The following is a 10,493-nucleotide window of genomic DNA, read 5'->3' as shown; positions in this document are numbered from 1 at the left end:
TATTTTTGTCTGCGTTGGGTCTTTGTTGCTGGGCGTGGGCTTTCTCTAGTTGCGGTGAGTGGGGGCTACTCTTCATTGCGGTGCACGGGCTTCTTATTGCGGTGGCTTCTCTTGTTGCGGAGCACCGGCTCTAGGCATGTGGGCTTCAGTCGTTGTGGCTCGCGGGCTCTAGAGCGCAGGCTCAGTAGTTTTGGCGCACGGGCTTAGTTGCTCCGCGGCATGTGGGATCTTACCGGACCAGGGCTCGAACCCGTGTCCCCTGCACTGGCAGGCAGATTCTTAACCACTGTGCCACCAGGGAAGCCCACCTCTCCTTTTAAAAGTGAGAAAACCGAAGTTCCAGAGAGGTGATGGGTCACCAAGCTAGCCAGTGGCAAAGCTTAGCTTAGATTTCACTATACCAAGGAACTAGTAGTAAATCTAAGCCTTTGTATGATATACAGGAATTTCCAGGATTATGAAATGCCTGAGAACCAGTAGTACATGCCTCCTCTTTCTTGGTTCTTTTTCAAGCTAACTCAAACTGAAAGGTTACTTGTCATCTTTCAACTGTCAAGCAGAATTAGAAGGTTCTCAATTAATAACAATTCAGTGGGTCCCAGGAAGTATACTGAGTTTTAGAAATTCAGCCCTTGCAATTCCTATGGCACTGTTTTCTTTTTGATTCTGTAGGAACACCAGCCTCGTTCTGGCCTCCTGCAGTCCTCTGTCATCACCCTCTACACCATGTACCTCACATGGTCAGCCATGTCCAATGAACCTGGTAAGGGAGTTTTAATAACGCATTCATTTGGTGAAAAGAAAGTAAGAAATGAGAATTTCCCTGGAAGCCCAGTGGTTAGGACTCCATGCGTTCACTTCTGTGGGTCTGGGTTTGATCCCTGGTCGGCAAACTACGATCCCACAAGCCGCACCACGCAGCCAGAAAAAAAAAGAAAAAGAAAAAAGAAAGAAATTACTCCTTTGGTGGGTGCAGAAACTAGAGCTGGAGCAAATGTCAGACAAACAAATGAACAGACAAAAAACTTCACTTAAATGTACAGTGTCCACGGTATTTACCTTTCAGGTTTTATTCTCCATGTCTATTCATAGCTATTCAGAGCTGACAGCCTAAAGGACCACAGTCCTTTATATAGTCCAAGCTTTTCCCTGGACTAAGTCAAACTAGTTAAGAGCTGAACAAGGCAACATTGTTTTGGCCCTTTGTAGAATTACTTTGAGTGTTACTTTGGTGGTACAGGCTGCAGAAGAAACAGCTGCAGGAAATCTCCTTTTGTAGATCTTATGGGATTGTTTCTCAGTGGGGGTATTTTATGGACTCCTTTTCAAGGAAAACCATTATTTCAGACCATTCAGTGATGACTCAACTTATTTTTATTGTATTCCTGTGTAACTATGTAGAAACAAAACTAGGGATAAACTCCTTGGTTTTTTTTTTTTTTTTTTTTGCTAACCAGGCCAAGTTTATTGAATCTAACCTTATTTTGCAAACAAATTAGTTTTTTATTTTAACTTTTAATTTTATATTGGAGTATAGTGGATTAGCAATGTTGTGATAGTTTCAGGTGTACAGCAAAGTGATTCAGTTATACATTTTCCCACTTAGGTTGTTACATAATATTGAGCAGAGTGTCCTGTGCTATACAGTAGGTCATTGTTGATTATCCATTTTAAATATAGCAGTGTGTTCATGTCAGTCCCAACCTCCCTAACTATCCCTTCCCCCCTGGTAACCATAAGTTTGTTTTCTAAGTCTGTGTAAACTCCTTGTGCTTTAAGCACAACTATAGAGCCAAAAAGACTTGCCAGTTAAATTTCAAACCCAGTGAAATCAAGATTGACATTTATGATATTTGACAAATACTTTGTTGTTGTAGTTTCATTTCTTCATTTCTAAAACTAAGTCTCTGGTTGCAACACAGATGCGTTACTGACTGCCCAGTTGCAGGTTCTTTGAAGTGTAGCATTCCCATGTTTTAAATCACGAATGAGTGATGTATAGCACACCCCTCAAATCCTTTTGGACCAAGATGAGTTATACCGAAAGATATAAACAGTTTCTCATTTTCAGATCATTCCTGCAACCCTGGCCTATTGAGCATCATTATGCACATGACCTCACCAACCTTGGCTCCTGCAAATGCAACTGCTCTTGCCCCTACTCCTGCTGCACCGTCGCAGAGTGGGCCTTCTCTGAATAAAGAGAACTTTATTGGGCTGGTCGTCTTCGTTCTCTCCCTTTTGTATTCTAGGTAAGTTTAAAAGTACTTAGGACAAGATTCTTATGAAGGTTAGTAATAGAGGGAAGAAGCTATTTTGCTTTCAAAAAACAGTGAGAAGAATTGCAAAGATTTAACTCTTCCTTATTAAAGTCATTGACTTGCTTCAGTTACCCTGCTGTGTACATTTCTTTAAGTTCAGTAAATCCTCTCCTCAAATAATTCCTCCCAGGCTTACTAAGAGATATGTTCTCCTTTGTATAGGAGGATAAAGCCTTTACCTGACCCTGAATCAGCTAGAATACTGGCTCTGAAAATTGGTTGGCTTATCTTTTTTTAAAACAATCTTTATTTTCTGAACCCTGTAAATAATATTTAAACAACTACAGAATTTTATACATGAAATGTTAGTCTGTAGTTGATCCAGGACACCAGATATAACCTATGTTAGCAGTGTTCACTCATTCTCCCACCCATTTTTATTGATATTGTTTGTATAAGTGCATGTTACTTTAATAATTTTAAAATATGAAATAATAAAAATGGGCAAGGATATATTTATATAAATTAATAGCTTATGTGAGAACAGTAGGAAATGAAATGGTCCTCCCTCTAAATTTACCTCTTCTATGATTAACATTTTGGTACATATTATTTCAGGCTTTTTTCCTTTGCTTATACTTACTGTCTATTGACCTATCTGTATCTGTATAATTATGCATATTTTTATAAATAGTTACATAATTTTATTTATATCACTTGATATCTAATTTTTTAAAAATAAATTGGGAGTGGGCTTCCCTGGTGGCGCAGTGGTTGAGAGTCCGCCTGCCGATGCAGGGGACACGGGTTCGTGCCCCGGTCCGGGAAGATCCCACATGCCGCGGAGCGGGTAGGCCCGTGAGCCATGGCCGCTGAGCCTGTGCATCCGGAGCCTGTGCTCCGCAACAGGAGAGGCCACAACCATGAGAGGCCTACAAAAAATAAATAAATAAATAAATAGGGAGCATTCTATATAACAGTATATATACTGTTCTGAAATACCTATGAATTTGTCATAATTTGGACAGCTTTGCACATAATGTGTAGATTTATCCATTTTTCTTTTTTTAATGATTGCTTAAAATACGGGTTGGCAAATAACAGCCCTTTGGGCTGGCGTCCTGTTTTTGTAAATAAAGTTTTATTGGCATACAGCTATGTTCATTTGTTTTCATACTGTCTGTGACTGTTTTTGTTTGTTTTCCTTTGATTCTTGATCTTGGGGGCAAAGCTTTTAGTCTTTCACTATTAAGTATGATGTTAGCCCTGACTTTTTTGTTGGTTTGTTTTTGCCCGCGGTATGCGGGCCTCTCACTGTTGTGGCCTCTCCCGTTGCAGAGCACAGGCTCCGGACGTGCAGGCTCAGCAGCCATGGCTCATGGGCCCAGCCGCTCCGCAGCATGTGGGATCTTCCCAGACCGGGGCACGAACCTGTGTCCCCTGCATCGGCAGGCGGACTCTCAACCACTGTGCCACCAGCGAAGCCCAGCCCTGACTTTTTGATAGATGCCCTTTATCAGTTTGAGGAAGTTCTTCTCTATTTCTATTTTGAGTTTTTATCATGAAAAAAATAATCAGATTTTTGTCAAATGCTTTTTCTTTGTCTGTTGAGATGTTCATGTGGGTTTTGTCCTTTATCTGTATGCACTTTTTTATTCAGTCATTTAACAAACTTTTAGTGAATATCTGCTGTGTACTAGAAATGCATAGGTGACTAAGGTCATTGTTGTCAAAAAGTTCTATGAATAGCAAGGAAGACAGGAACAGTAAGTGATATAGCAGAAGGAAGAGTAAGGAGCTGTGGGAATTTAATCCAGCCTAGTGATAGGGTGATGCCAGGGAAGACCTCCTATAGGGCACAGCATGATCAGAGAATTTAAAGGGGGATTAAGTTAGCTGGGAGAAGGTGGGCAGTGCATTCCAAGCAAAGGAGAGAGGTACTTGTGAAGTCCTGGAAGCAGACATTGAGAGCATAGTATGTTTTGGGAAACTCCTAGGCAGTTAAACCCTCAAATTGTAACTGATGAGAGTCCTGTCTCTGTCTTGTGATGACAGGCATTTAAGCAAACCCTTCAGAAGCCCTTCAGTCCCCAAAGCAGGAGCAGTTCAGAAATAACCTTCATGTGTATAGGCCAGTGACAGCATTTCATCTTCATGGCCCCTTTCTTTCTTTTTTTTTTTTTTTTTGCGGTACGCGGGCCTCTCACTGTTGTGGCCTCTCCCGTTGCGGAGCACAGGCTCCGGACGTGCAGGCTCAGCAGCCATGGCTCATGGGCCCAGCCGCTCCGCAGCATGTGGGATCTTCCCAGACCGGGGCACGAACCTATGTCCCCTGCATCGGCAGGCGGACTCTCAACCACTGCGCCACCAGGGAAGCCCAATGGCCCCTTTCTGACTTACCTTCTTGGGGTCACTCTCCAGCATCCGCAATGCCAGCAATAGCCAAGTAAGTAAGCTGACCCTGTCAGGAAGTGACAGCGTGATCCTCCGTGATACGACTGCCAACGGCGCCAGCGATGAGGAAGATGGACGGCCTCGGCGGGCTGTGGACAACGAACGAGAGGGCGTGCAGTACAACTACTCCATATTCCACCTCATGCTCTGCTCGGCTTCCTTGTACATCATGTTGACCCTGACCAACTGGTACAGGTAGGAGGCAGAGAGAGAGAGAATCGAGGGAAAAACATTTAGCCCCTCGGGGTTGCCTGTAAAGTCTCCATCCATTGTCCTGACTTCAGAATCCCCTTTCTTTACCCTTATAATGAAGTTGTGTTCAGTGCTCTTTTCTGAAATACTTTTGACTTTTTCTCCTCTTGCATTTGAAATCCAGTTGGAATTCTCACAGTGAAAATCATGGGAAGCCCTTCCAAACTTGAGTTACTTGAGAGAGAAAATCATGACATTAAGTGAGCTGACTTGTCTTTGTTCCCTGATTTTTCTCTGTCTAGAGATGTCCGTATAGAGTGTTCGGATCAAAGTAATCATGTGGTAAGGAAGGAGAGTTTCAGGGAGGTCATTTCAATCTAGACGTTGACCAATATGTAGGAGAGCTAGATGTTCCTGAAGAACTTTTTGCAAAAGGAATAGTCACGGTTCTTCACGCAGGCAAGAAGATAAAAGCTGTTTGAGAGGCAGAGTCCCCTGCTGATAAAAACTAAAAGTCGCAGCTTTCTCAAGTCTCTTCTAGAAACTTACTGGGGAGTCGTGTCAGTCGAATTTCACTGGAGCATTTCTTAGCTTTTGCTGAGGGGCTGCTGAATGCTGAAATTAGGCTCCTTTACCTACCTCTCTGCTGTTTTCTTAGCCCTGATGCAAACTTCCAGACCATGACCAGCAAGTGGCCAGCTGTGTGGGTCAAGATCAGTTCCAGCTGGGTCTGCCTCCTCCTCTACGTCTGGACCCTTGTGGCTCCGCTCGTCCTCACCAGTCGAGACTTCAGCTGAAGCTCTAAGTGCCAAGGACACACTGAAATTCATAAAGGTCTCCTTTGCTGAAAGCTCACATCCCTTTTACTTTTGCTTCAACTAATATATTAAGCAAACTCTCTGCAAATAAGACTATATCCAGGTTTATATCAGAGGGCAAGAGTGAATGATGCTTGATGCAGGATCAGAACTTTTCGTTTATATCTATATTATGTTTATTTGTAAGGATATAGAGTAAAAGGAACGTTTTGCCTTTTAAAGTGAACTACAGCTGTGCTGTGAAGAGAGTTCTTTATTAAGACTTATAGGTTCCTACAACTTTGATTTAACATGTAAGACAGAAAAATGTTGGATATTTGAGGCCGTCGTTAATATATTTCTATTGCAAAATCTTTAAAAAGCATAGTAATTGTAATAATGCATTTCTATGACAGTTTTCTTCTGTGAAAGTCTTGTGTGAAACAAGCTCTTTGTTCAGTCCTTAAACTCATAGTGCTTGGGGAGAGGAGTACATGTGTGGGTCTTGCCCCAGAAGAGGGGTTGCTGGTATGGCTACTGTTTCTGTATCTTGAGTTTTTTCATTTACTTTCTTTTATACTACAGTCTTGATGCTGCTTGATTTAAGCCTGTGGCTTTGCCAGAAATGTTAATTTCAATTAAATGCTTTGTAGGTTTGGTTAAACTGAAGATTCACTTGGGAAAACCGTGCAACTTTAGTCTATGTAATTATCTTGTTATGAGTATGTAAAAGTATAATGCATGTGAATTTATTATTTGCACTATAAAGGTATTTGAGTAAAACAGAAAGACAAGCTTTTAAGGCCGTTTCTTTAACAGCTTTTATCAGTTAGCAGCCATTCTATGTTTTTCTTTTTTTTTTTTGGACATATGGACAATCAGGTTTATAAATCATCTTGCAGAATGCTCCTGTTCCTTCTAAAACTTAAGGTCTGGCTGGTGAGTAGAGTCTTGAACTCATTTGGAAATGGTACTAAATATCTTTTCTGGGCAAGACACTTGGGTAGATGAGAGAGAAGGTCAGCACTGTCAGGAAGCTTCTTTGGGAGAGGCAGCACACAGGGCGGTAGAATAGAAAAGTTCACTCATGGAAGATTTACTGCGTGTTCTGTACCAGGCCCCATCAGGTTCTGGGATGCACCTTTAAACATGACAGACAGCAGCTCTGCCATCTTGGACTTAGAGTTTCGAGGAGGGTATAATGAGCTGACAGGTAGTACAACGTGTTGTGATTAGTGCTGTGATTTAGGAATTGCAGAGAACTCAAAGTAGAGGTGCTAGGTTGGGGTGTCGTGGTAGCTTCTTGGAAAAAGTGTTGTCTAAGCCAAGAAATGTTAGGAGTTAGCTAATAAAAGAGAAATGGGGAAGTGGAATGGCATTGTTGAAGGGTAGACTAAACGGTATGTTAAGGGTAGGGAGATTTAAAAAAAAAATGTTCAGTGAAGCTGTAAAGGGGAGAAGTGGGCAGGGACTAGGTCACGAAGGGCTTTGTAAACCACATTGAAGAGTTTGGACCTTATGCGAGGGCAACAGGGAACATATTCACATATTCAGAGTGATGTGGATGAATGATATCTTCAGTCACTGTGGCTGATATATGGAGAATGGATTTAGGGACATGAGACCAGGGGCAGTCCATATAATAAGATTTGAAACAAAGAAGTCAAAGTGAGGATGGAGAGAAACTGACAGCTGAGAGCTACTGAGTAATTAAAAATTTTAACTTGGCAATTGATTAGCTACGGGGGAGAGGTAGATTCCTGAGTGATGCTGGTTTAATCACCTGAGTGTATGGTGGTTCCGTTTATATGGTGAGAAAAACTGGAAGGGGAGGAACAATCTGCACTAGAAGAAGGATGGGAGGTGGTCCCTCAAGATGGCTAAGGGTCAGACTGTTTAGGTTTGCAAACAAGCTTTGTCATTTTCTATCAGTCAGACTGGTCAGTTAATACTTACTGAGTATATACTATGCTTTATGACCTTGGGCAAATGACAAGCTGTCTGAGCCTCAGTGTTTCCTTTGTTTGGAAGTTTATCTTAGTACAAAAGATTGTTTAGGGAGTAAAACTACTTTGCAAAGTGCTTAACCCATTTTAAGCACCATCTGGTGGTAGCTGCTAATCTCCGTGTGGGCTAATATGAGACTGGACAATAGTCAAAGGTCAGAGATATTCAGCCATAATCTGGCGGAGGTTAGATTTGAGGTGTTCTTACAGAATTAAACAGATGGGACATAGAGGGGACAGTATCAGTTGAGCTGTAGGTAAGGGGTCAGGAAACGGCTTGATATGAAGTGTTGGAACCGCCACCATTTAAACCAGTACCTTATGCCGTGGTTCAGAGATAAAGTTGCCAGGGATCTAGGGGGCAGTTCAGGGAGGTGTAGCCCCTTACTTTGCCATTGAAAAGCAATCACCTCATTTTCCTTAAAGCAGAGCCAGCCAGATTAAGACTTTTAAAGGTCCTGAACTTCCAGAACATTACCGTGTACCATCCCCCACCTTATGTCCTTTAAGGTAAAAGCAATACTAAACTGTAAAGTAAATGTAACAAAGTCCAATAAAGGTTTTATTTTTTTCTCATGATGATAACTTTGATATTAATTTGAAATAACAAATTCTCTTTAAAAACGAGAGGGCAGTGTCCCTGCTTTGCTTGGTTATACCCTAAGAATAAAGTTAAAGTTGGCCTGTTGCTAGGACACCCAGTAGTTTACTCAAGACTCAAGTGAATTACGTTGAGTGCTGATTTATACACATGCATAAAAAATGTCAGTATTTTCGGTAAGCCCAGGATTATATTATAAAGCAAGGGAGTATTGAATCCTCAGACCTCATGGTGTTTTCCCATTCCAGAAGAGTCACCTGGTGTCTTATCACCATGAACAGGCCTCTCTGTCCCCCCCTGTTGCAGATTGGGGTCCCTGGCTTTGAGGTCAGCAGTGTGCTCTAGGAATTCATCAAAGGCAACATCCGTGGCTGCTAATTACATGCTTAGGGCTGGGAGAAAGCTTATAGGCCCTTGCTGCATTTCCCTGTCTGGGTTGCTCTTGCTAGGTACTCAGTTGGATGGGAAATAAAACTCTTGACAACCAAAGAACGGCCATAGACCTGGTTTTCAGTGCTTTTTGATGTTCTGGACCAAACCATGACTGAGGCCTAATTTAAACCAGGAGAGCTTTTTCGTCCATTCCAAGTCCCCGCTTGATTATATTTTTCTTTTTACACAGTCAAGCTAAAGTGAGTACTCAGTAATATGAGTCATGCATTTGATCTCTGTCGATTGATGGCAGATGCCAGGCTTATGCTTATTAACGAGAGCTGCTGTTCATCTTTTTACACTTGTGTGTTTGTCTGTCCATCCTGTTACCTAGGAGCCCAAATCAGGCAGCCTACTCAATGGTCTCCTAATTACTGCTGAATGACTCAAGCCACGTGATGCCTATAGCCTCAGGTGAAGAAAAATGAGAGCTACCCCAAAACAGCAGCATGTACCAAGCAATGAACAGACATCTACAGCCCTGTAAGGTAGTGATGGTTCTCCCCCTTTTATAGATCAAACCAAGGTGTAGAGAAGTTAGTGTCTTGCCCACAGGTACTTAGTAAGAGGCAAAGCAGAGAAACAAACCGAGGGCTTGATTTTTTCCAATTACACCCCAATTCCCCTTGGCCCATAAGGATGTAGGAGACAAGATAAACTAGAGACTGCCTAGAGACATGTAGGGGAGCCAGCTGGCTCTCTAAACGCATCACTAATGAAGGAAAGTTAGTAGCTCCCGGAAGGCAATAACTGCTATCTTACTGGGTCACTATATCCCAAGGTACTGGCACCTTATCAGATAAGAGAGTGAACATTTGGTTAGAAAAACTTTTTTTCCAGAAAAGTAGTGCCCTAAAGGATTTTATTACTCACCAGCTTTAAATGCAATAACATGAAACATTTGGGGCTACTGATTATATAGAAGTGCTGAACCAGTACTGTGAGGAGTGGGTGCTGGGGAAACTAAGAGGTATTTTACAAGCGAAACCAGAAGTGCTGACTCATGACATGGAAAATCACTCCTGTGGCTTGTAAACTACCTAAGTTGATCCTTTTAACACTGTTGTGAGTTAAAAAGGATTGGAGCCATTACCTCCATTTTTCCAGATGTGAGAAACAGACTAAGTTCCTTAGAGAAGGCTGACCTGAAGAGCTGGTATGTAGCAGTGTAAGTACTTACTGTTGGCATCATCAAAAGCCAACAGTAGGGGCTTCCCTGGTGGCGCAGTGGTTGAGAGTCCGCCTGCCGATGCAGGGGACACGGGTTCGTGCCCCGGTCCGGGAAGATCCCACATGCCGCGGAGCGGCTGGGCCCGTGAGCCATGGCGGCTGAGCCTACGCGTCCGGAACCTGTGCTCTGCAAAGGGAGAGGCCACAGCGGTGAGAGGCCCGCGTACCGCAAAAAAAATAAAAGAATAAAAAAAAATAAAAATAAACTCTACAAATATTTAGAGGAAAAAAAAGCCAACAGTAAGTGTATGGATATCCTGAGTATTTCTCAACTGACCCATCACCAACACACCAGACCCAACACAGACGGGGACCTAGCTTCTGTCTCCTCTGGGGAGATGAATAGGGGGGCAGAGAAGAAGCCATTAGCTTAGAGAAACAGCTAAGCAGCATGGGACCAGAGATGATGAAGCCACACCCTAGTCACCCCTCAAGGAATTTGGGTTTACTTACAGGTGCTTCCAGAATAAAATGTTCAGTTACAACTTGGGTCTCAGAGGTTAAGAACTTCTGCTTTATA

General features: G+C 42.5%; 1 protein-coding gene across 1 annotated transcript in view; it reads left to right on the top strand.

Moving 5' to 3' along the window:
- The window catches only part of SERINC3 (serine incorporator 3), a 16,908-nt gene extending 10,540 nt beyond the window's left edge, over positions 1-6,368 (top strand). Inside the window, exons 7-10 of the mRNA XM_007464774.1 lie at positions 673-763; positions 2,072-2,252; positions 4,683-4,910; positions 5,566-6,368. Coding sequence (XP_007464836.1) covers positions 673-763; positions 2,072-2,252; positions 4,683-4,910; positions 5,566-5,704 — 639 coding nt within the window. The 3' untranslated portion in view covers positions 5,705-6,368. The remainder of the gene's footprint in view (positions 1-672; positions 764-2,071; positions 2,253-4,682; positions 4,911-5,565) is intronic.
- The last annotated feature ends 4,125 nt before the right edge of the window (positions 6,369-10,493 follow it).

Source organism: Lipotes vexillifer, unplaced genomic scaffold, assembly GCF_000442215.2.
Source record: "Lipotes vexillifer unplaced genomic scaffold, Lipotes_vexillifer_v1.1 scaffold53, whole genome shotgun sequence".
Classification (NCBI taxonomy): domain Eukaryota; kingdom Metazoa; phylum Chordata; class Mammalia; order Artiodactyla; family Lipotidae; genus Lipotes; species Lipotes vexillifer.
This window is presented reverse-complemented; position numbering and strand designations above follow the sequence as displayed.